Source organism: Chinchilla lanigera, unplaced genomic scaffold, assembly GCF_000276665.1.
Source record: "Chinchilla lanigera isolate Chin_1 unplaced genomic scaffold, ChiLan1.0 scaffold00106, whole genome shotgun sequence".
Classification (NCBI taxonomy): domain Eukaryota; kingdom Metazoa; phylum Chordata; class Mammalia; order Rodentia; family Chinchillidae; genus Chinchilla; species Chinchilla lanigera.
In genome coordinates this window covers 261,609-288,097 of record NW_004955507.1, presented here as the reverse complement: position 1 = coordinate 288,097, position 26,489 = coordinate 261,609, and the positions used below count along the sequence as shown (strand labels likewise).

Genomic DNA, 26,489 nt, shown 5'->3' with positions numbered 1-26,489 from the left:
CACCTCTATCTCTATCAGTGGTGGTGAACCTATGGCCCACATGCTGCAGTGGGTACTCAGAGCTCTCTCTTTTGGCACACAAGTCAAGTCACCCCAGGGTTGTCCTAGCAGCCAAGCATTCAGGTTTAATTGCATTATTGGCACTTTGGGATAAATAAGTGGGTTTTGGGTTGCAGTTTGGATACTCAAGTCTCTGAAAGGTTCAGCATCGCTGATATATACTAACTTTCAGTTGTCCATAAATGTCTCTTTAGAAAAATAAGTCTATTAAAATAGATCTATTGAAAAATGAAAAAGTGCATTGTATCTTCAGGAATGGACCAAGCTCATGTAACTGCTCAGATTGGCTTCTAAGCGTAGCTTTACTGTTAGGTCAGAGTGGGAGCCAGTTAGATCTAACAATGTGTGTCTAATCACAACTATCTACATTTGGAGATGAAGAACAGCAGTAGGGCTCCTCTCTACGTGATCTTTTTCTTCTCTAGTCAGATTTGCTCAAGTCATACCCCATGGAAGGATCCAGTCAGCTCAATAAGAGCTTTCTGGTCTTGCTCTAAGAGACACAGTGGGGACATCACTAAGAAAGTGAAAACTTTGGGAAACTCTGGTGACTGCTGACTAACTGGCAAGCCACTTAAACTCAGGGTAGACCTCAATTTTCTCATTCATAAGCAAGGTGATGCTACTGCCCTTCTCTTCCACAAGGTTGCTAGGAGACTATAATGAGGTCAAGAATATGAAATAGTCTTGCAAACTCCAACCAGCATGTGCAGGTTAGAGGGTGAAATGTTAATCCCTCACTGCTTAAATGTTTGCCTTTCTATGGGAAAGAATTGGTCAGAGGTGGAGAAAAGTGACTTTGAAGCCAAAAATCTTAAAGAGAAAACCAATAGTTTAAATGAGTGCTGCATTTATATGTAAGTAATAAATAGTAAAAAATGAACTTGATGTACTGGGAAAGCAAAGGGACATTTGGATTTCAAATGCTGCCTACTTTCCTCCTTAAAAGGAAGAAAGAAAGAAAATATACCTTGAAAAACAGCCTAATTAGAAAGGATAAAATGAGGAGACAAAGGCACTCAATAAGAAAGTATTTGAGAAAATATTTGTTTAACTCCTGCTAGAACAATGATGGTGAATGCTTTAGAGATGAGTGCCCAACTGCAACCCAAACTCATTTATTTATTGCAAAGTGCACTGCAATTAAACACTGCAATTAAACCTGGCTTAGGTACTAGTTCAGTAAAAATAACTTATGCTACAGCAGAAAATGCCCCCCCCCCCGGCTCCAAGCCAGTATACTTCAGTTTGTTAGTTGCCCAGGTAATAGATCCTGTTCCAGAGCTGGTTGCTCAGGTCTCTTAGAAATGGCTGACACTGTGATGCTTAGTTCATCACTATGATGCACATTATATAAACCAACCCCCAGTTGACAAGCCATTCTGCTTCTGTACTTCCTGCTTGCTTATCCAATATAAGCCCTAGACCACTATAGATCAGGGCCTAATATTCTGGGCATGATCCCGATCAGTGCCCATCTGTGTAAATAAATCTGCCTTTAAATCCTGGGTGTTGTTTTGGTGTTTCTGCTTGCTGTTGCATTTACTGTGTCAGCCAGGAAGACTGACTATGCTGACCTTTTTGGTCACTGGTTGTGGCCCTCAAAGGTGGAGCTAGGACTTCTCCAGGTCCTGACGGGAAGTGTGCCTTCCAGATTCCTTGAGTCCCCTCGGAGGTCTGGAGGAGAATTCCTGGCTCCGCCTTCAAGTGGTTCACATCAGACCCCAAAGCGGGGAGGATGAAATCTGTCTGTCTGCCTACCTGATTTCAGTAAGAAATCATTCATTAGTCAGTCTTCAGTCCTGCTCAGTTTGAGCAGAACTAGAGCTCGATCACCTCTTGTTAGTTAAGGCCAATCAAGGGAAGGGGGTCGGAGAGTTTAACCTGAGTGCCTGCTGAATGAATGTGTGAGTGAGTGACGTGGACAGTGTAAGCAATAGGCTGCTCCATCTGTGCACCAAGACAGGGAAGCACTGGCTGCCCTGGCTGATGGGGCCCTCTCTTGTGGTTCCGTGGCATCATGGAGGCCTCCCACCCTCCTTAGCTAAGTTGCATCTAAGTCCCTGTGAGGGGCATGACGAGGTGGGCATCTGAGGGGAACTCACCCTTTGTCTGTTGTGCCATCATTCAAGAGCACACAATATATACCATGGGGAAATAGAATGGGAACTAATTAGTTAAAACTCACAGTCCATGACTGCAGGAAAAGGGGCTTTTATGGAGTTAAAAATGAAATCAAATAGCTCTCTGCATTTCAGAGGAAAAAAAAAGGAAAAACAGCCCCATTTTTCCTGAGAATTCTGCCTTGGCAGAATTGGCCACTGCAGCTGCTGCCAACACATGTAACTTCACTCCCTGCTCCTGACTTGTCTCCTTCCAGCCAGTTGAACTGGTTCTAGTTAGCCAATGCCTGCATTTGGCCACAAATGCCCTCCCTCCAGAGCCTTCTGCTTACACACCCATTCTGGCCAAATGGTGTCATCTAACACCCACCTGAGGTGACTGTCAACAATCCCTTCTGAGTTCCACGTTTTGGCCGAGGAAAAATTGGACTGTCAGCCCTGACAAATGAGCTGCACCCTCTTGGGCCTGAGTAGATAGGACAGACTGAGTTCTATCCAGTTGGGCCCCTGAGAGCCTGTGGTCATTGCAAAAGTCAGAGGCAAACCTGTGACTTTCCTGATAAACAATGGAACAGAACTCTGCCTTCAAATGTTCTCTCTCTCAAAAAGTTACCATCACTAGGGCAACTGGGATTCTCACCTCTCGCCCTTTCTCCCAGACACAAACTTACAGCCTGGGAGGGCATCTCCTTTGTACGACAATAGCCTCCCTCTTGTTTAACCCAGTACATTCCACTTTGACTGTTCCCTGAGAGGAAAATGAGACCTGCATCAGCCTGAGGCAGATAACGGCAACCATCCTGCCTCGCTGTGACCCTTGTTGCTATCAGATGTGATGGAAAGCACAAACAGGCATCTAGCCACACATCAGCTTGGTAGACTGTTAATCACCTTAGGCAAGATCTCCATGCTGTCAACAATGCAGAAAAGATGCCTTCCTCTGCTTGACAGTTGCTCCCATGAGCCCCTTCAACTGGGGAAATCCTGAGATAAAAGGCCAGCTCACTTGGACTCAGTTTCCATAAGGGGTTAAAACCTTCCACCTGTGTCCTGCATGACAAGAAAGCCATCCTAGTCATCAAAACAAACCCACAAGGCCATCTGAGAGGATCTTAGATTCAGCCCAAGCTAGAAAAGCTTTATCCTGTTCTGCCTGAGGACCCCAAGTCTGACCTTCCTCCTCCTTACATTTGTCAAACCCAAGCTACTTAGTCAGCTGTGCTGCCGCCACCACTAGTTCTGTCTCCTGCATCACAGCTTTCTGCTAATACTGAAGATCACAGATGTATTTTAGATGGGGCCCAAGCCTGGTTAAAGTTAGAAGTCCCCACCACTATGATGAACAGTGTCCTCTCCTAAATGTGTCCAAACTGGGACTGCAATGCGACAGAAGACCAGTTTTCTGAATGAAGGGCTTGAAGAAGTATTGTTGGATCAAATAATAGAATTGTTTGTTGTATAATAATTAAAACTAACATATAATACTTTTGTAACTAAAAGTTTGCAATTTTTACTTTTCGCATTTAAGGATTAAAAATAATTGCCACTAACTTGCTGAGTGACTTCATCTTGAGCTTGCTAACTAAGGGGATTAAAACTAGGAGATTTTACTTTCTAACGTTTACGAATAATTTTTTCTGACATCTCAGGTTGCTTCAGGATAATCAGAGGAGGAGGACAAAGGGCGTTGGAGAAGAAGAGATCCCAGAGATCCTAGATTAATGAACACCGGGCCTTGTACCATTTTTTGCAATGCCTTGTGATGCTGCACATTAGGCAGAGGCTATGTTGAATGGTATTTATGTGAATCAAGTGGACATCAAAATTAGGTCATGAATTTCCATTTCTCCATCCACACCTTTGTTTCTTTAATTTCTTATAATTAAATTTATTGGTACAATTTAGATATGCATAATAGTCACCTCCATCATAGGGAATTTGTACCTGTATATGACATATTTTAGTTCCTCTTTTTTCCCCCCATTTCCCCCCTCTCTCTTCAACTCCTCTTCCTACCCTTATTTTTAAACCTTTGTTTCCATTTTATCCCTTTTTTAAACTGTTGCCTGAATAATGAAGTTTAGTAGTACTGGGCTCTGTGATAAAATTGTGTTACATCTATTCTGTTGCATAGCCATGTTTGCAGCATATTATATCATCCATATTAAAGGCAGCATTGCAAATGGTGTGTGCATAGTTATGATTCTATGTAATCTTAAAAGATGTGATTTTATCAAATAAATGTGGCCATCAGCTTTCTCTCCATGCTACAAACCAATGGCAGAAGAGAATGAAGCCTGTAGAGGCAGCAGGATGACAACATAAACACAGTAGATAGTGGACTCAAAGGGCAGGCAGTTTTGCCTGCCTTATTCTTTGCTGCATCCTGGTGCCTGGCAATGAGTACAGTGATAGAGCAGATTAAGGTTGACAGAATGACTATGATAGTTAGACCCCTTGCATCTTTATCTAACAGCAATGAGATGTATATTCAGCACTTGAGAAATAGTCATAAGATGGATGATTTGCCAGGGCAATTCAACTATTGAGTCATTTTTTTTTATAATTACATAACTAAGCAGGTCTTTACTTATACATTCCTTTCAAGATTCTGTTTTCACATCTCTAACATAGGAACTGTTGTGTCTACCTGGCAGTATTATTGAGAGGATTAAATGAAAATTGATGTCAAGCATAATGGTCAACACAATAGATGGTAGTGTCTTTTCTTCCCATGCTTTTTGAGTTTCCTTAAAAATGTGTGTGTGTGTGTGTGTGTGTGTGTGTGTGTGTGTAGGAGGGGAAGTGATCTAAAAGAAATGAGCTGTATGGTTCATGTTGTTCAGATTTTCTCAACCCTCCACCTATGCCATTTTAGGCTGGATAATTCTTGGCTGTGAGACACTGCCCTGTGCATTGTAGAATACTTAGGAGCAACTCTGCCCTCTACTCCCTAGATGCCAGTTACATCCTCAAGTTGTGACAAGCATGTTCCTAGATATTTCTGAACATTTTCTGGAGGACAAAATTGCCCCCTGTTAAGAATGACTACTGTAGCTCTGGTCATCCACTGAGTAATCACATATTTCACTTGTAAATAATTTTTCAGACAAACAGACATTGCTAATGGCTATATTAGCTTTAAATGTATATAAAGTCAAGGCTTATCCAGAAAAAGCTACTATCGAATTAAAGTTATAGCCAACCCATAATCATCCATGAAGTGGATAATTATGTAGATAATAAAAAAAGGTATTTCAGTCATACAATTTCTCTGCATTAGCTTGCTTTTCTAATTATGGGTGGTTTAGGCTAAAAATAGTAATAGTAATCAATTTCCTGAACACATGCTGACAGATGGCAGAGAGAAAAGGCAAGAGTGTGTGAAGAGAAATCACTTGGGCTCTTAAATTTTCATGGGTGCTCATATATGAGCTCTTTAACCACACATGCTCAGCTTGCACTGTCTGTTGGCAAGCTTAAAAAGTAGTAGCAACCTTCATACTTACAGGTGAATTAAAGACTTTAGTCCCCGGAAAGTATGTCTTGAAATGGACTTGATGTTGTTGTTTTCTATGAATCTGCAATAGGTCATAATACTTTGGTCAGACAGCTGCCTGGAACCTGAGAGTACTTGTCCTGAATCATCATGTGAAAAAAATGTCATTTTACTTACAGATACTCTAGATGTGGAAGACCAATAAAGGCATCATCACTGATCACATCAAAGGAGTTTGATGTGAATAACCTGCCCAGGAAAAGTACACAATGAAAATTCTTAAAATGACAGATTGTCAATCTTTGCTACTGTTATCTTTCAGAGAAATGAGTGGGGGTTGTACATAGAAAAATATCTGGAGGTCTGTCTTCTACAGCACTGTTTATGCAGATACTCTTTGCAGCATTTCTTACTCCTAATTATTTTTTCATCAAACACTCATTGAAGGTGCTTTGTGCCCTGCTCCTCATGGTGATGGCCGCCACCTGCCTTGGGTAACGTTTGGAGATACAAGCAAAGCAGGTATGACAGCAGATGCACCCATGTTTCCACAACAAAGACACTAACAACCTTTTCTGCTTGCCTTGGAAACCTCTGGAACATTCTGGCAGATTAATCAATGTCGCTTTGGATTTTAATCTTAGGAAACACACAAAAATTCAGCTGCATGCCAAGTTATGCAGTATTATCTCAGACAGGTCACTGAGACTAGCTTGACGAACATCGACTGACCTTGAAAGCAAGACAAAATGAAGATGGGAATCAATGAAGTTTAGGAAGAGTCTTAGACCATTTATTACTAAATAGTTGAAAGAAATAACTTTACTTGGACACATTTACTCACAATTTCAAAATCCACAGGGATCTGGTTTTCAAATTTCTGATGAAAAAAACATTAATCAGGTGTTACCATACCCTGTTAAAGTCTTTGGGGGGAATTTACCAGTTTTCTGAATGAAAAGCTTGAAGAAGTATTGTTGGATCAAATAATAGAATTGTTTGTTGTATAATAATAAAAAATAACATATAATAATTGTGTTATAAAAGCTTGCAATTTTTACTCTTAGCATTTAAGGATTAAAAATAATTGCCACTAACTTGCTGAGTGACTTCATCTTGAGCTTGCTAACTAAGGGGATTAAAACTAGGAGATTTAACTTTCTAACATTTACGAGTAATTTTTTCTGACATCTCAGGTTGCTTCAGGATAATCAGAGGAGGAGGACAACAGGGCATTGGAGAAGAAGTAGGCAAGAATTGTTAATATTTGATGCTGAAATATGAGTACATGAGAGTGAATGTTACTATTATGTCTACTTTTATATGCACTTATATTTTTTCCATAAAAATGAGGATGGGAGAATGAACCAAACAAGCAAAATGAGATGATCTCTTACATTGCTTTCTAAACTACCCCCTCTGGAGTGGTGTTGGATTCTTTCCTAATCTCTTTTCCCTCCAATGTCACAGCTTTTTACTCAAGCAATTCACGAGACTCTGAAAAGCCATTAATGAACTGAAGGCATAGTAGAGCCTAGAGTAATTAAAACAAATTTAAAGGTTTATGATTTTTGCTACAACTTTGGTAAATTGTTTCTTCTCACTTTATGGTTCTGGAAAACAATAGGATGCTCAGCCTTATTCGAAGATAAGCTAACTCCAAAGCTTCTATAGGCTTCAGATTTTCATTTCATTCTTCCCAGCCAGCATCATAGGTGAACAAACTTCAATAAGGCAGTACTTCCATGCTCAAAGATTTACAGACTCTATAGTTGACTGGAGATTTTATCATCACACTCTTAAGTTGCCAGAAGAAATAGCTTTCGTTGCTAGGTCTCTTTATGGTGAGTCAGATGAAAGATAAATTGGGAAATAGACAATAGTGGGCATAATCTGCCTATGCACGTCAAAGAAGTAAAAGAAAGGATTTCCACTGGAATTTTGTCTGCTTGCTCACTGCTTATCCCTAGCATAATGCCTGTCCCAGAGTGGATACTGAATAAATATTTGCAGAACAAAGAGGGATTCACTTTGCATTAAATTGCCATTGTTACTAGCTTACTAGGCAGCTTACTTATGGCCCAAGTAGACTAATTCAAAACAGTGAGATGATACCCATTTTGGGTGTGTCAGAAAATGGAGCCAGTCTGCAGAGGAGCTAATGGAGGGCTGAGCTGGGTCCATGTTAAGTAAGAAGTGTGTGCAGGGAATACATAGGAGAGAGCTGAAAGTGGAGGAGCCTTGCCTAGGGAACTGTGCTGAAGGCAGGCACGAAGGGGGATGCCGAGCTCTGTGTTGGATCCTAAGCCAGTGCTTCTCAATCTTGGTTGCAAATGTGATCACATGGGGAGCTTCAAAAATACTGACACCAAATAAGTCACCCTCAAGCATTCTGGTTAAATTCTATACCTGGTCTAGGTAGTGCAAAGCTTTCTATGAAGCACATCTACAGTGAGAATGCATGCAGTAAACTTTCCAGGTCAATCAAAATATCCTCCTTTTCTTATAGTAGCCTCTGCTCATTGCAGTCCGACTGCTATGGGACATGGAGGAACTGTGGATTTCCTGCTCCCCATAACTACATATAGCAAGAATCTGCAATAATTGGATGACACAGCTATCTTCACAATAGTAGTGCTATAGAGGGGTTGTGGGGACCAATGTGCAGTCTTAATGATCTTGTCACCCTGAGCAGAGATTTGGGCTCAACAAACTTGCTAAAAGACATCCTATGTTTGTGGAGAAGTCACATAGAATTTGTCCTCTACCCTGGTCCTGTGGGAATATCTGAGGGCTCTGCTGCTTCATTCAAGGGGCATAAAAAGCCAAGTATTTCCCTTTAGAATTTAGAGATACAGGGATGTGCCTTGACCTACTTGTATCTCCCACCCCTGCAAGGGCTGTGCACTTTTGAATTCAGTAAGCAAGGAGGCTATAGAGAATAGCAGGGAGAGCTTTTTTCTTTTGTAACAAAAGGAGTGTATATTGCCTTACCAGGAAGGAGATTTAGAAAACTGTATATATCAACTATCAGGCTGGCACAATTTATTTTCAAATGACAATTATTATCTTCGCAATAACCTACATTTCAAAACATCCTGCCTGGATTATCTCATTTGGTTTTTGGAACAACTCTGTGAAAGTAGTAGAGGAAGAATTGCTATCTGTTTGGTAGGAGAAAAATCAGATCCCAAAGACTACTAAAGGCTTTGTTCTAGATCATGAGGCCAAGACCCCGAGCCCTGCACCCTTTTCACACACTGGGTTCCCCTTCTCATAGGGCCCAGGTCACAGGTCATGATGTCCACATTCTGGTGAATAGCCATAATAACCTTGCTCAGTTCATGTAGACTTAAGAGACACAATTAAACAATCATCCTTTTTTGAAAATGATTAACCAGTGTAAGAAGTCTCAAAGTCACATCAAGGTCATATCAATGTGTATTTTTTTAAAGTAAAATGTATTAAAATTTTGAGTGTAATTTGTTGTATTCTATTTACGAATAATATATAATCATTACAGAAATTTTGGAAAATTCAGAAAAGCTGAAAGAGTAAATGAAGAGCCTGATTATCATAATATCCATAGATACTGATATGCTTGTACATAATACATATAAGATACATACACACATATATTTGTAAAGTTGAAATAATTTCTATATGGTTTTATATCATTTTAGTTTGCTTATTTTATCATGAACAATTTTGCATGACAATTTTTGGATAATATAGTTTTTCTTCATTTATTTTTTGAGACAAAATCTTGCTATGTAGTTCAGCCAGGTCTTGAATTCACTATTCACTGGCCTGGAACTTGTGGCGAGTGCTGGGATTACGGCCTCAGCCTCCTGAGTGTTGGGATTGTAGGCATGTGCCACCACATCCAGTGATAATATAGTTTTAACAGATGTAGCTTTAACAGTTTGGGAAAATGGATATACAATGATTTGAATTGTTATTGTTGATTATAATTTTTAGTATCAGAAACACTACCACAGCTATCCTCATATAGAAATGTTTTCCTATCTCAAGTTCCTCATAATAGACAAGATAGTTTTCTAAAAGTATCACATTGGATTAAAGATTTTTAAAAAGTACTAATTTTGCTAAGTAATATAGTCAGCTCTGGGTAGGGAAATGTCTGTCTGATTGCATTTTCACCAACACGTAATATTAATTGTTTTTCTTTTCTATGAAATCATGACTTCTTTAGTCCTAAGACTTGGGACTTACTTTTACACATAAGGTGAAGTGAAATACTGCCTTGATTCTTTCCTGAATATTTATCCAAATTTACCCTAAATTTTCGTTAAATAATTATCGTCTCCATCTCCTTGACTTGTGGGTGCTGCTCCCTCCTAGAGGTGCTATTTTATTTTATTTTATTTTTTTCCTGAGCATCAGATCCTGGATTTATTTATTATTACCACTTCTTCCTAATCTATTGTTTTATCTTTCCGTTATTGTTGATTTTCTCCTGATTCCCAAGGGTATTTATTGAATTTAGTACTCAATTATTTATTTTTATTCTGATTAATAATGAAAGCATATAGAATATAACTTCAGCTCTGTGCAAAGCATCCACCAAGTTTTGGTATGTAATAATTTTTAAAAGTGCATATTTGATTACAGAAATTATTTAGTTTAATATTCTTAAAATTCCCCATTGATGGTAGGTCTTTTTTATAAAAGCTTTTATAACTGTATCATTAATTTTGCATTGTGATCACAGGAAATGCACTGTAAAATGTCTGATAACTCCAAGCTCTAGCTGCTCCTTCCAGTTGCCAACTTCCAGTTGCCTGGAGGGGTGGTTCACATCTCTGCATCAAGAACAACACTTTAGCAGCAAAGCCCAAGTTGAAGCTTGTTAGTGACAGAGCTGGGATTCCAGGCTCAGGCATAGTTCCTTTCTTTGATTAAATTTCCTCATTTTAGTTCCATACACCCGGTGTCTGCTACAAACCCAGAACCACCTTGTTCAGTACTTCCTAGAACTTTAAGGGGCTGAAAGATTCACATGCAGGAAAAAATGGCAGAGTTCTTAACTACGTAAGTTTTTTCTGTTCTTAAATAAATGGAGACTCTTCAAAAGGGAATTAATTATACAGGCTCTCAGTCTTATTGATAATGGAATGATTTAATTATTGAGCTCCACACAAAATGCTCAGTGGGACATAACCAGGCAAATGCTGGTTTAGACACTTAGGAAATAGCTGTGGGGAAACTAGCTTCAGACAAAAATAGTGAGAGTGTACATTGAAGCTTAGGAGCTTTTTCCTGACGAATGAACTGCAAGCAGTCATTTGTTTCTTCTAAAAGATGTAGCATCTAGTATCTAGTGAGTGACCCCTAAAGAAGGGGTGAGAGCCAAGCTTCTTGATCAGGTGGATAGCCTGGTGGGGAGGCCTCACTCCCAGATAGCACATCAATGAGTGCACACTAAACTGTTACAGGTTGTTTTATATGGCAGTAGATGGCTAATGTTTCCAGTAGAATAGGGTTCTTCAGCCTACCTATCCTTTGCTGTCCAGCTTTTCTAGAACAAGGTGAAGTGCAAATAACTAAGCTAATAAACAAAACAAATATCACATGTGTACATTTCCAAAGTACGTTCCATAGAACCAATATTCTGTAGGAGGTTAGGAAAAATGAATAACTTTAAATAACTTCAGAGATTTTTTCCATGCCAAGGTATACTGTGAATAGCCAAGCAGGAATAGAATATGTACTTCCCCTAATGTTTTTGAACATAGATCTCTATTCTTTTGGGATAACTGTTCTTCCGGACACAAGTTTAGAGAACACTGGTCTAAGATATATCTTTCAAGTAAATTTGGCCTTTTTCTCTTGCCCTTTCCTTTCTGTCTGTCTGTCTGTCTCTTTTTTCAGCAAGGAGACCAAAACTTACACATACAAATGAGAGTTGAAACCTAGGGAAACTAGATGTCCTTGCCAACAATGCTACCACCCTTTCAAAGGGCTTTTGAAACTCCTTTTCAGTCATTGTTTCCAGGAATCAGGGCACATTCCCCTGAACACCCTTGCTAATGGCAAAGGTTGACCCTTTGAGAGGGGATTTGATTTTGCGAACAAAACTATGCAAAGTCAAGCCGGGTGATCCACATTCAGGAGGAAGTAAAACAGAAGTGGTGAAAAGTTAGGAAAAGGGTTTTACCTCCACCTCTGCTTTTTACTAGGGGTATGATGTTGAGGAGGTTCCTAACTCCTCCACAACTCAGTGTTTCATTTATAAAATGGAAATAATCATAAGCACCTCAAAATGTTATCACAGTGGTGAAATAAAAAATGAGATATATAAAGAGGTTAGCCTCAGGCAATACAAAAGTGACCAATGCCCCTAACCAAAACTTGCCTGTTTTAATTGTATGACTCAGAAACCAGCAATGAAGGTAATTCTCAAAGAATGATCCAGAAAGCTTAGCCATGGAAGCATGAGAAGAATCTATGGCTCTTCACAGAGAATTGTCTGTTAATTTAGGAGTTACTCACATGTATGCAATTTAGGTTGTATTTCTAAGAAATTCATTGCTTGTTCTCACTTTATGTAAACAAACACTTGGCATATTGCTATGTAAACAATTCTTTTCCAATCCTTACTCCCTAGGAGAGATATTAAAATATTCTTTTATTATCAGCCACCATAAGTAGGGCATGGTGAGGTCCTTTTGGAAAATTGGAAACTACATTATTATTTTAACAACCTGTTTTTAATAGCTAATTTTGTATTATGATGCTCTTTCAACTAGTATTCTAATTTATTGGTTGTTAAAATTGATATAATAATTTCTGCCTATATCTTTAACAGCACAGTTTTCTATATTACATTGAAGTAACTCTATAGCAACTCTGAATATAATCTAATAGAATTGCAAGGTAGGAAGAGATCTTAGATATAATTGAATGTAATGGTTTCAAAATGCCAAATGACTTTATTTTTTGTCTATATCTTGTTTAAAAAATCTCCTTCCAAACTTTTCCCTGTCCTTGAAAACTAGGAAGATAAGGCCCCGTGTCCATGTATCACGTTCTCATCTGCAGTGATTGGCTGGAACTCAGGGTGACATTTTTAGGTAAGACATATCTTCTCTGATTTGCCTCAGTCACAACCCTCTCTATTGTCCTAAACCCAAATGATTCCTTTATTTTTTGCTTTATTTTACTTTTTCATGGTGCTGAGAATCAAACTCAGGCTTAATGCATGCGAGGCAACACTCTATCACTAAGCTATGTTCCCTGTCCTTTTATTTTGAGTTAGAGTCTAAGTTTCTGAGGCTCTGCTTAAATTTGGCAATCCTCCTGTCTCAGCTTCCTTCTGGGATTACAGGTGCATACTATTGTTCCTGGCATGCTTCCTTTATTCTCTCTGAATACCCCAATATCCATTTTCATTTGGATTTGAGAACTACAGTTTATTCTATCTCTGGTATTTCATGCACATAAAAATTGAGGTCAGTGATATTGTATGGTCTAAATAAGGTCACACACCGCATTAGTGGACAAATGATCCCCACCCTTGTCTCCTGATTTCTAGTTCAGTCTTCTTTCTATCTTACCATAGGGACACTCATCTGAAGTCTGGCCAATGTTAGTTATTTTAAATAAAATCTAACACATTTTACAAAATGTGGTGTCAGTTAATTTACTCATGAGGAAGAGGAAGAATCTAAATGAATATATATTTTTATTTATTTATTTATTTATTTTTATTTTTTTGAGGCAAGGTCTTGCTTTGTAATGCAATCTGGCCTTGAATTCACTGTGTATCACAGTCTCAAACTCACAAGAATTCTCTTGCCTCATGCCGCAATGCTGTGAGGTGTGCACCATCAAGTCTAGCTTTTTTTTTTTTTTAATTTTGTTTTTTGAAGGTAAATAGCCCATGTTTCCTGTAAGAAGATTTGAAGGAAAGATTTTATCAGCAGGATCTGTGGTTATCTTTTTTCCTTTTTTTTTTTCTCAGTACCAGAAATTGAACTCAGGACCTTGTGCTTGCCAGGCAGACGCTTGTGCTGCTGAACTATATCCCTGGCATTCACAGCAGGATCTGATAGAGCCCTCTGTGTAGAAACACAAAATTTAAAGCTGGGATTGTTGGCAAACCCATATTTTGCAACCCAGATATTAATCTGATGTCATGCTAGTAGAAATTAAAGTGATTTTCAGCTACTATAATAAAAGCTAATGTATATTGAGTTCAAGAGCTGTGCCATTATTTCCTTTAATCCTTACCATTATTCTATGAAATAGGCACTGTGCGTATTCCTTGTTTTGTACATACAGATATCAAGGTTTGACTAATCTTGTGCCTAGCCACACAACTAGTAAGCAAGAGAGTGGCCTTTGGGACTCGTGTTTATCCACAAAACACATTCTTTGCTATTTGCCAGATGGCCAGCTCACCAGGGACAACTGTACTGATGTGCCATCAAATAGGATAAGGGGGACTCTTTCATAGGCTAGTCAAGGGCCAATGAGCCTCCATAGTCAAACTAAGAAGCTATGAGGTTAAAGGTGCAGTCAGCACGACAGAAAAGAGATTCAAGCAGTGGATCTCAGTAGACTCTTAGATGTTTTACTTTTGAAGTTCTGGAAAAGTGTGCTGAAGAATTTTGATTACAGCTTCGTGAGTAAACATCTCTTTGCATTTTCTGGATTCAGTTCACTTTCCAGACCACCCTGCGAGTCCATGTGAAATCAGATAGGTATACCAAATTCATATAGGGTGTGGACATGACCAGGACTTTCAATGGATAGTAAAATAGGAATCTTTATTTTTATTTTTTTGTGTATGTACTGGGACTCAAACTCAGGACCTCATGCTTGCCAGGCAGGTGCTACACCACTGAGGCTATATGCCCAGCCCAAAATAGGAATCTTTAGCAGAAAATTTATGCAAATATAGATTGGATTCATTAAATATATAGGAAGCAATGTCTGAGCTTATAACACCTAGACTTTTCCCTAGGGCCATCACACTGACAATCCTCCAGGATAAACATGGAATGTATACAAGTACAAATAATTCCAATAAAACTAGACATTAGTAAAGTATGTAGAAGCTGAGAAAACAGATCACAGAATGAGCTATGGATAGAGTTTGCATGTATAGCGTGCAGGTGTTTCAAGTCAATGTTGTAAGTGATACCCTGGACAAATAAGAAAAGGGCAAATGCCATTAGCACCAGCTCTGGTGTTCAGACCTTCTCTGTTCCTAGGAAACCATTAAGGGCCTCCAAGCACAAGAGTGCCGTGATGAGAGGTAATTCTAACAGAGAGGGCTGGGAAGAGAGCTGAGAGCCAAGTAGGTGGTGCGTTAAGTATGTACAAAGACTCAGCCTGGAGGGCAGAAGAGGAAGCGGCTTCTTGTACTGATTGAGAACGGACTTGATCAGTTGTAAATGGGTACTGAGAGAAAGGATGGAGACTGTTGGGTTTCTTGCCTGAAAAACTGGAAGAATATAACATACTTTCAGAGAAAAACATTTGTTGTAGAGAGCTAGTTTACCCAATTATAAGAATCAAGTAAAAAGTTAAAAACTCGGATCTATGAATCACTGAGTGAAATGTAGATAAAATAGCCTTGATAACTGAAATTTTCACTATCAATCCATCGTTGTGAGGGCATCCCCTGGGTACAAACCAAAACATATTCATCTATATATAAACAGCTAGACATTTCTCTAAATACCCTCAGAGCTGATAGGTCAGGCTTTAGTGGTCCTTGAGGACTGTAAAATTTTTCTTACAGTTGTAGTAAGATGAAGAGAAAAAGTGAGATAGGCCATGGATATTTTTTTCTGGAACAAGTAATGTTTTGAAAGATCAAATGGTTAAAACCTTACTAATGTCAGGCTTGTTTTTCTTTGGTTCATGTTATTTGCTTTCCTACTTTTTTTTTTTTCTTTAATTTCTCATGGACTCTCTACTTATCTATCAATAATGGGTTAATTTCAAAAACAATGCTATTTTTGCCCAGAAAAATCAATTCAGTATTCCAAACAAATAAGATCAAATCTTATTGAAATAAATAGAATTTTTCTAGCCATATTGAATTCTTTTCTTTTTTTAAAGAATGATCCTAAAGCTACCTCTGGAGTTCACTTCCCACAAATAGAATCCTCTTAGGAGTTTCAGGAACTTAGTTCATTAGTGAATGGCAATGTAGCCACATTTTACCCTTAATTTGAGTCTTACTTCTGTCTTAAGTCTGTATCACTGGGGATTTCAATGTGTAATTGAGAAGGAACAGGGCTGTAATGTGTGAAAACACTTTTCTCTAAATTGCATTCACTAAAAGTATCACTTTCTATCACTAAGAGCAACCTAGAATGTGTAATCATTCTCTTGGTTATGTTTCAAATTATCCCCATGAAAAACATGAATAAAACTGCATTTTCTTGGGAAATGTTTTTTTTTAATTTTTAAAGATCATAAATGAGATTTCAAAAATTATTTTATACAACTAATCTGATACATTTTTATTATATATTTTTTAATTTTTTTCTCTTCTCTGTACAAAATACGAGGGATTTTTCCCCCTCCAATGCAAACTGCCAGCCATACCCCATCAGAATATGTTCCCAAACACTACATATAACTTGTGGTGTTGTGTCTCTTTTCCTCAGTATCCCAGGCTGACATTTTACAAAGTACTTCTCATCATGCTTTCTATAGAGGTCTGAAAAAATATCTGGGGCCATACAAAATTATCAGATTGTTAAGATAAAGGGTAGTAATAGACATTTTTTTTTCCTTTCTAATAACAAAGTAAGATATCAACTGTCTTCAAATATCAGTCAAACAAAATCGATTCTAAAGTTTATCTCTTCACATTTATGAAGCCTGTTTGGTGATCCTTGGTTACAAAAACATTGGAAACCATTAAATTCATTGCCAATGCCAAGCAATGGCTCATAGGATCTAGGCCTGGTGGCTTCTTGTTCTTCATGTTCCTACGGCAAGCTGGCAGTCCATGTCATGTTTTCAGGGCTCTGGGCAGCTCTGTCTCACAGGACCTGTTCTGTTTGTGATCCATGCATTCCTGTAATTGTTATGATCATAATACAATTCATAATAGCAGCTTTAGTATTTATTTCCTCCTCAATGAAAATGAGCTTATTCAACCTTTTCTTGAAGACAGCATGAGCAGAGAACATTGGGCAGGAAGGATGGAGAAGAAAGTCCTGAGGAACAGGGTCCTAGAGATAGAAAAAAACTTTGACCCCTGAGAATTTTGTGTAAGATCAGTATAAGATAAATCTATCATGTAGAGATGAGCCAGTGTGAATCAATTGAGGACATATAGGGAAAGACTGCTAGCCCTTTTGTTATTTCTGAAACCTGAACTGCTTTTAGAAAGAGGGGCTGGAATGTTCCATAAGAACTTGGAGCATGGGACGGAGGGGCATGGCACACACTCAGTATGGGCTATTTAAAACCAATCCCTTGGCTTCCCTCTGTGATTCTAAATGTGTGTAATCACATTACCCTGCAGCAGCCGGTAACTATTTCTATATCACTGTCCAGCATCTGTGCTTGTTGTCGTTGGGGCCACCCAACAAAAACAAAGTGGAGATGTGGTGACTGATGAGGTTCATCAATCCAGGCTTTCTGTGTCATAGCTAACATTTATCTAATGTCAGAATATGAGTAGTTGTATGACTGAGAGTTTTAAATTTTGTGGACTGGTCTATTAAATTATCCTGGGGGGGGAGGGAAGTAGGTGCCTTAGTACATAAAAATACATTTTTCAGCTGTTTATTTATTTAACAAATGAGCACAGTTTATCATTTTTCCCAAGCACAGCAAATTCTCATCCTATGGAAAGTTCCCAGATTTAGAGACTTTGCCCCTTTCTGTACTCAAAAGGGTCCATCTTTTTTGAATTTGTTTGATGTGCTGACACTTCTCCTAAGCACACTGTAGGTCATCAATCAAACAGATAAACCCCTTAGGAATAATCCACTCAATTGTTAATCACTCAGACATTAGCCAGAGGAAGGACATTAGCCAACATCATTACATAATATCAAAACACCTTATCAAGTTTATAAATTCAAATAGTCAAACCATATCGAGATTTCACTCAGACAAAACAATCAATTGAATAACTTTTAGCTTTATGTAAAAATTTTAAACCATATCATTTATAAAACATGCAATCATTTGCTATATATTATGCCATTTTATCTACTTAATTTTAATTATCTCTGATAAAACCTTTCACAATATGTGCTGTCATCTCCATTTTACAGATGAAGAGACTGAGGCTGAGTGACATTCAGTGATCTGCAGAAGACTGCAAGTCTAAGTTCTAGTGAGCAGAGGGTATTTACCTGTATGTGTATAATCTCATGTATATATAACAGCCAAAATAGCCAAGTAAGACAAAAAACAATGCCCCCAAAAGCCAAAAACTGGGGTCCTAAATCATGTAGTAAGATACCCCAAACTCAGTGTATCAGTGATTAACTTACTCTCCTCTGGCTCCACTTAGCTACCAACCCAAGTCTGTTGCCCAATACCTAAACACCTTGAGACTTCTTGACCCCCACGTGATACTTCTCTGAGAACTGGAACTCCAATTGCCAAATATTACACATGAAAATAAATTATACACATTATGTTTTGCCTGTGTAGATATCTGATTTCTTAGTCAATTTTTTTTTTACTATTTCCAGGCATTGACTGAATATGTGATTCCCTTGTGGCCAACTCAAAACATATAGCAAAGAATAATCCTCTGTGATAGCCTATATTAATATTTTGTTTCCCTCCTTGTAAGGAGACTAGTTATAAATTACATGGGATTAGAAAGCAATCTCTCAGGAACTGATATTTTAAGAAATTACCTAGAAAGAAACATTTTTTTCTTTCTTTTTTTCTTCCCCACATGGTAAATCATACAGAGTAGCAGCCTGCCCCAGATCCCTGGGAGACAACATCTTGAGCGCATATGTTATGCTGGGCTCTGTACTGACAAATGCAAAACTCCAGAGCAAAATAATTAAAGTTCCCAAGTTAAAAATGAAAGTAAAATAGTGGAATAGAAGTGGGATTCTTGTTGCAACATTCCAACAACTTCATAAATAGCCTTTAAAATAGACAGCATTACAGGTTAGCAAATTTATCACTGTAAGACTCAATGTGGCTGCATTCCTGTGGCTGCACTGTTGGTATAAAGTTGCAGACAAACCCCATCTACCTCTTACTTTACCGATATCCTTTCTTTTCAGAAATAGCATCACATTCAACAAAATTAAAATTGAGTTCATTTTACTAGAAGGCTCATCCAAATATATACCATATTAAAAATAGTCATGATATAAATATTTCTCACAAGAGCTGCAGCGATGGTGTGAATAAAAAACTCCCTTCTGAGATTTCAGTAAAACCAGATCTCACAAAGGATCTGAAAGAAAACAAAATACAAAAAACAGACACACACAAAGACACACACAGAACAAACCTTATGTTAATCCAGTTTAGCATAACAGTCACTGTTTCGACACTATTTGATGAAGTACAATACAGCTCCTTCCCAGATGAAGTGAGAGAGATGAGTCTGCTACAGGTTTCTCATAATAACGTTCAGGGGTGGAGGGTATCTAGGCATCAGTAGTCACTAATAAAAATTCCAAAATCTTAAATGCAGCAAAATGTTAGCACTGTCAAATGGCCAAGCATGCAAAAAGAATCTCTCTCTTTCTCCCTCTCTCCATGCCTTTCTACCGATACATACAAAGCCCCACATACACCCACTGGAATTTTAAAATCATAAATTATATATCAAAATGCTTACGGGCCTTACAGTGAGATAACATCAGGAGGAACGGTGCGTGGAATGGATCTGGCATTCTCACATAAAGCATTATCTTTGGTACAAGTACACACAGCAGGGCATTTTGGCTTCGCTGGTTTCTTCCCCTCAGTCAGCAAAAGCGCAGATAAGAGACATAGGCAATAAGCAATTCTTTTCAGGGTAATGCAGGCATTTCCCATCCTTTTGCTTCTTTCTGATTCCATGTAGTCGAAAAAATATCCCCACACATGAACTGGGCTTCTGGAATTCGGATGGTGATTGTCTTGCTCTAAGAACAGGTCACACAGAAGTCCACCCTCTTCCTCTGCCTCTGTACCTCTGCTTTTCAAAACAGGGACCTGCAGCTGATTCGTGAGCAGCTCCTCGCTTCAGCAGCGCACTGCTCCGAGGAAGAGACCTGTGAGGTGCTGTGAGATGGGAGCGATCCAACTGCTAGAGGAAGAGAGCTGACTTGCATCACCAGAAAACACTGAGCACAGACCAGTCTTCGAAGGCAAAGCGAAGTGATGTAACAGAAAATAAACAGCTTTCTGCTTTCACCGGGAGGCCCTTTAATTGTTACCAAAAATAGGACAGCATTATGTCTTATTAGTGGGTGGGTGGGCAGGTGGGAGGGAGCAGTCATCTCGAATAGGATCTCAGCAATCTTGGGAACCTCTGGGAATTTGCTTTTCATGTACAAACAACCTAGTAAGAAAAACTAGCTTCCAAGCCAGCCCTGGCTGGGAAAATGAAGTGAAATGAAACTCCACAGCATTCGGCTAAAGCCTTGATATTTCTTGCTGAGTCCACCTGGTTGATGCCATTGGTGAAAGACAAATGTGAACACATGGAAAATGTGACTTTCAGGGGACAAATGTGGGTGGATACTTTTCTGACACAGGTCAACTGTCATGAATTATTGATTTTCATAATCCCCCTACCCCTGCACATAATCCATTCCCTCCTTCAAGGACCAGGAAGGGCAACAGAAGCACAGACTGCCTCTGTGAGAAACCCCGCCACCCGACTCACTTCTCACACTCTCCCTTCTTTGGCAGTAGTACCAGAAGCCTGGAAGGAGCTCTTTGCCAGCAGGAGGCAACCAACTTTGGCTTCCTGTGGCTTTGAAAAAGGCCTTGCTCAGCCCAGGAACTGTGATATAGGGGAAAATGCTAGACTGGGAATCTTAAACCTGGCTTTGAGATCCAGTTCTGCTGGAAACTAGCTCATTTTATGAATGACTATTCCTGTCTGTAAAATGGGGATGCTAGTACACATGTGAAAATTAAAGGAAAGTGATAGGCTATTTTATTGCATACATAATGGAAAACAAGATGTACGCTTGCAAAAGGAGATTCATTTACAGAAGCAAAAACCATGAGATGTTGGCTTTGGGGTAGATGGTCTAGTCCAAGAGAATAGGAAGATGGAGGATGATCTCAGGATGGAGGAAGAGAAGGAAAGATAAGAGTCCCTGCTCCTCTGCCCATGCTGAAGGTAACCATCATTCAAGCTGGCACAGCGAGCCTGGCATGTGAGGCCATGGTCTTCTTAGACTGAAAAAGTGTTAAAAGAATTGTTTGAGCAAAGGTGTGACTATGCCATAAGCTCATCCTTATTGGAGTTTGATGGATTGCCACTTGAACTTCCCCCCTCAAGGCTGACTCCACACTAACTCCAATCACTTGTTTAACTCTCTACATGCTCTGTAAGGGGAGGGCAGTGGCAGGCGTACTCATTCTCATATTTGATTACTGTCTGTTTACCCCAGGGGACTGAAGGCTGCACGAAGGAGGAACCCCTGAGGTAATGGCCATGTGCCCGGGCAGCACTGTGCATGCAGTGGGCAGCCAGCATGTCTGCAAGAGTGACAACAGAACACATAGGATATTTGTGGTGACCTTGTGCTCAGACAAATAAACTTCACATCACACCTCAGAGTTGTAATCAAGGACTCAGTCAAGGAAGTCAGAGGACAGTTCCCTGAGGAGGCAGTGATTAAACTGAATTTCAGGTGAGGAAGAAGAAGGAATTGTTGAGAGCTTTCCATGTGGAGGGAACAGGCTGTGCAAAGGCCCACCCATGCCCTAGAGAGTGACAGGAGAGTTTTAGGCTGACAAGTGATATTATCTGGTGTGTGTTTCAGAAAGGCCAGTAAGTTATTATCACTAGACCAGTTTTGGAAGATTTGTGAATATGTTGTTTTTTATAAGGGGCAAAAACAAAGGAAATCCTTAGCCCAAGAGAAGTCAACTTTTAAAAATACATTCTACTAATGCTTCATTGTTGAGGACTCTGTAGAAGAGGGAGTATATGGTAGTGTTTAGAAACTATGACCTATGGGCAAGCCTCACTTTAAACAATAGAAGTATCACTTAAAATTTGGCCACAATTCAGCTTTTTTGTAAATAGAATCCCACTTCTAGTGCTCAGTGGAAACTTGCTCCATAAAATAATCACGTGGAGAAAATTTTATGGAGGACTGTTTTTATTCACATAGTCAACCTAAATTATTTGACTTGTAAATGATATATTTTGTTACAAAACAAAGATGCAGAGAACTTTCAGGCAACCCAGAGATCTTGGACATAATCCCTGTGTATACAAATAGGGAAACTGAGGTATTAAGATCACACAGATGCCTAGCAGCAGAACCACCACCCGTGTACAGTGAAACAATGACACATACTTGGTTAAAACAAACGGTGTCATCAGACAGCGTTATTCATCCTCCACATTTCACTTTCAAATATATCAGATTGTCAAACTTGATCAGCCCTTGGCTTTATGCTAGTGTAGACACTGTCGAGCAGCCTTTCTTTTTGACTTGGTAAAGCTGGGAGGGCAATGAATGAGGGAAAGAAATCATATGCATACTATTCACTTCGCAGCTGTATTTATCTGGCTGTTCAGTTTGTCAGTTCAAGTGGAAAATGAACAGTGGGGGGAGGAGGACTCTAAGGACAGATTACAATGGGCATTCTGAAAGGACAGTAACTTTTTCTTTTCCTATGGCATTTAAAGACCAGACTCGAATTCTTTATTCATTTAAAACACCCACCAAGATCAGGCACAGTTTTAACCATGTAATGCAGAATGCTGACAGCCTTTCTGGGAGCAGGTTCTAGAGCTGACTCTGAGGAGTGGCCAGGGAGACAGGGTAGGCAGCTCCACGGAAGTCTTGAGCAGCTCAGGCTTGGGGCAGAGGCTTCTACTGCTGACCCTTCTGCCCACAGCTCCACACCTGGGATGCTGGGGAGAGCACAGAGAGGTTGGAGGAAGCAGGCTGCTGTAAGACTAGTGGTTTCTACCAGCTCAAGACTCAACTTCAGAGAAGATCTGCAGCTCACCTGTGGATCGTGCAGGTGACCCTGGAAAAAGGCGCTCAGAAAGTATGAAAGCAGTGTTGGAAGAAGCCCCAGGAACCTGGGAGCCTCACTGAGCCCGGCTCAATGCCCAGGCTGAGACGTACAAGAGCAGCTAAGCAGGGGCCAGGACATGTACTGCACTTTGCCAACCATGTGATCATAGACTTATTTAACCTTCCTAAGCTTTTGTTTTCTCCTTTGTAAAATGAGGACAATAGTAGAATGTATCACATAAGGGTTGAGAGAATTAAATAAGATAACATACCTAAAGTGCTTAGTGTGGGGTCTGATTCATGGGAAAATTTTATCATCATCATCAACATCATTATTGTTCTGAACATGTGACTCTTGGTACTTGGGAAGCAAACCTTTCAAATAAAAATGAGGTTGGTTAAAATCTATATTCACTATAGGAAGCAGGCACTTCTGGGGCAGGATGATAGATTGGTGGTATCAAGAGTCCAGCCACATGAAGGAACAAAAATACCTCCTGGGAAAGAAAGAATCCACCACTTTAAGTGACAATAGCCATGGATGGTTGGCCCAAGGATGAAGTTCAAAGCTGAAAAAAAGAAGGTGGCAGTGAAGATAGGATGCAGATTCTTTGCAGCCCAGTGGTATTGAACCCACGTAAGTTAGAGGAGCGATACAAAGAATCTACCTCGAGGTCCTGGCAGCAAGGGAGCCTGTCTCTCGTCATGGGCACCACTGTGTTGCATGGGGAGGTCTGTGAAGAACTACGCATCTTGGCAACCACAGCAGCCCCTGTAGAGATGTGAGACAAATAACATCTTCCTCTTGGCCTGTGGCTCAACTACCACCTGTATTTTTTCTCCATGACAGCAGCACAGCCTCAGTCACCTAAGCAGCACTGACAGCCATGCGGACAGCAGAGAAACTGGCAAACGATCACAACATGAACCAGAGAAGAAGAGCAGGAAAAGGAAGGATGTGGAACAATGTTTGCGAGCACATGTGCAATGCTTCTGGCCCTTCTCAAAGACCGGAAGGGGTGCTGGGGGCGGCGCTGCTGGCGGTTCTGGAAGAGCAATGAAAGCAGAGTAAAAGAGGAACAGCCTGTGCTGTGTGGATGAACCCAGTTTTCCCTTCAGGCTAGTGTGGCCTAGGAAACACACTCTGTGAAAGTAAACACATCACTATTAGGAGCCTTAAAAGATCAAGCCTGGCCCTGCCTCCTTTTACAAACTGTTGGACAAATAAACTGGTGTCATTTAAAACAGCTTTCTCAATAGAATAGAGGTTTTGAAGCTGTGAGTCAGATGTAATGGTTGGGAAATTAATCTAGTGAGTATAAACAGAATTTTTAAAAATGAAACAAAAAATGAGGCAGTTCTCAACATAAAGTGTAATGTTTCTACAAGGATAACTATAGCCTTGAAAAAGCCTATCTGCATGTGTGTGTGTGTGTGTGGTTGTATGTGTACATGGTAGTGATACAAATTGTTTCCTACAGTTAATTTACAACCAGAAAGGGAGAAAGAAAGCATTATAAGTTGCTAAATATCCTTACTTACTCTAGGAACCTGTGAAATGGCAAAGAACACATCTTTATTGCAAGATGTTTCACTTACTGATTGAGGGGAACAGTTAGATCTGTTGGGATCTTGTTTGTTATTTACTGGTTTATCTTCTCTGTGTCTCATTTTCCACACTGATAAAGTAGAAATAAAATATCATTTTGCATTATTTAATTAGAATTAATGATAATGTGTTTGGAGGGTATATCCCAAAGACATTCAACTACTAATGGTTCTAGCAGAATTACACATGAAGGAGAGAGGGTGAAGGTAGTGAACAGAAGGCCAGATCTTTAGTATTATTTAGAAGAAGTGTCATTTAAGACTTTTGGGTTGCAAGGAACTGACATGGACTCTGCCAACCTAATCATAAAAGGACCTGCTGCCGTGGAGATAGAGTAACTCCAGAATCCAAGGAAGGGCTGACCAAGCAGGCTTAGAAATGAAAGACCTTTTGAGAGTTTGGGGGTTTCCACAGCAGGAGCTAATGGACATGTTCTCAGGTGAATCCAGTCTGATCAGTCATATCCTCACATTCCTCCCTGAAGAACACATCTGATGGCTGAGCTTGGGTCAGGTGCTCAACCATTTGCCAGGGGAAAGCAGGGTGCCTTGGTTGGCAAGCTCACAAGGGTGCACACGATGGGAAAGGGCTGTCGCCCGAAGGAGAGTCTGATGCTGCTACCAAAAGCAGAGAGGATGGACACTGGGTAGGTAAAATAAAGGAACGCTCACTATGGTAGTTCTGTTAGGCTCTGTTAGTTAATACAATTTGTTTCTTCCCAAGCCCATTATCCCAAATCCCACTCCATGATTTTAAAAAGAAGTGACTAGAAGACAATTTAGATAAATACCTATGGATAATTTCCTCAAAGAGCAGCCGAATGCTGGTGTCCTAACTTTGGAATCAGGATATTTTTTATGTGTTCTAGTCTAAGAGAATTGAATTGCTCGAGAGGGGAGGTGAGAAGGCAGTAAAAATGAAAGTTGACACTTACATAATGCCCATTTGTGTCAGCTGCTGTTCTAAAGCTCTGTATGTATATTAAATCAGTTAATCTTCTTGACCATGTCATGGGCTAAATATTATTATTATTTCCTCTGTTGTTACAGAAAAGGATACAGAACCCCAAGAGGTTAAGTAGTTTGCCCAGGGTCCTGTAGGTAGTGACAGTTGGTGTCTTAGGTGTTAGTCCTGCTGAACCCTCACCCTGCTGACCTGTGTGGAATGTGAGATGATGCTTTGGAGGCCAGTAGCGCCTCCTCTGTGGTGAGGCACTGCTATTACACTACAATTCCTTAAGCCCTTCTTCACCAAAGGCTCCTCACTGTCTTGGGTGCAATCTTTTTAGATGGCAAAAATTTGATATCTCTGCAATGAAGCATGAATACAGATCTAAGTGCAGAAAATGAAATTCTAAATTAAAATGTCCTCCTGACTTTTCAGTGTTCAAGGGAAGACATTGGAGATTACCACAAGAAAACTTTCTAACTTAGGTGTAAGAATGTTTCAAAGCCCCTATCCTCAAACTTGGCTGCACATTGGAATCAGCTGAAGAATTTTAAAAATAATTAATGCCTACCAAGGTCACATTCCTAGAGGTTGACATTCAATTGGTGTGGGATGTAACTTTTAAAAGTTCTCTACAAAATTGTATATGGTTTCACAGGAGGCGCAGCATACCATGCAGGAGAGCCACCTGGGAACCATGGGGGGCAGGCAGACAGAGAAAGGGGGAGATGTGGGCAAGAGCCTCTGTGGGGAAGGAACAAGGAGACAGGGTAAATAGATTTAGGATTGGCTGGAATAGATAATTTCACTGAGCTTTTGGGCATATTAGGTGTCTAGTACCTGGCCTTGGGGTAACTAAGGTAGTAGATCTGGGGTGAGAGCTTGGTTGGAGGTATTTAGTGGGGTGAGCTATGCATTGATCACTTTGCATGGGAAAGATATGCGCACTTACACAAAGGGTCAGCATGGCTTGAGATGTCAGAGCATCAGAATACGGAAAAGAAATAGACGTGCTTAAAACTCTCTTCCACCCACAATTCAGCAGACAGTGGATGATC

General features: G+C 39.8%; 1 protein-coding gene across 3 annotated transcripts in view; it reads right to left on the bottom strand.

Annotated features, from left to right (window-relative positions):
* Lgi1 (leucine-rich, glioma inactivated 1) overlaps window positions 1-20,066 on the bottom strand; it is a 36,918-nt gene extending 16,852 nt beyond the window's left edge. Inside the window, exons 1-5 of one of the 3 annotated variants that reach the window (XM_005407523.1) lie at window positions 19,520-20,066; window positions 19,049-19,120; window positions 5,860-5,931; window positions 5,693-5,764; window positions 3,075-3,233 (exon numbers count right to left, since the gene is read on the bottom strand). In XM_005407523.1, coding sequence (XP_005407580.1) covers window positions 3,075-3,233; window positions 5,693-5,764; window positions 5,860-5,931; window positions 19,049-19,120; window positions 19,520-19,734 — 590 coding nt within the window. In that variant the 5' untranslated portion in view covers window positions 19,735-20,066. The remainder of the gene's footprint in view (window positions 1-3,074; window positions 3,234-5,692; window positions 5,765-5,859; window positions 5,932-19,048; window positions 19,121-19,519) is intronic. The other 2 variants (XM_005407524.2, XM_013506244.1) reach the window with 2 other exon arrangements.
* Window positions 20,067-26,489: the final 6,423 nt, after the last annotated feature.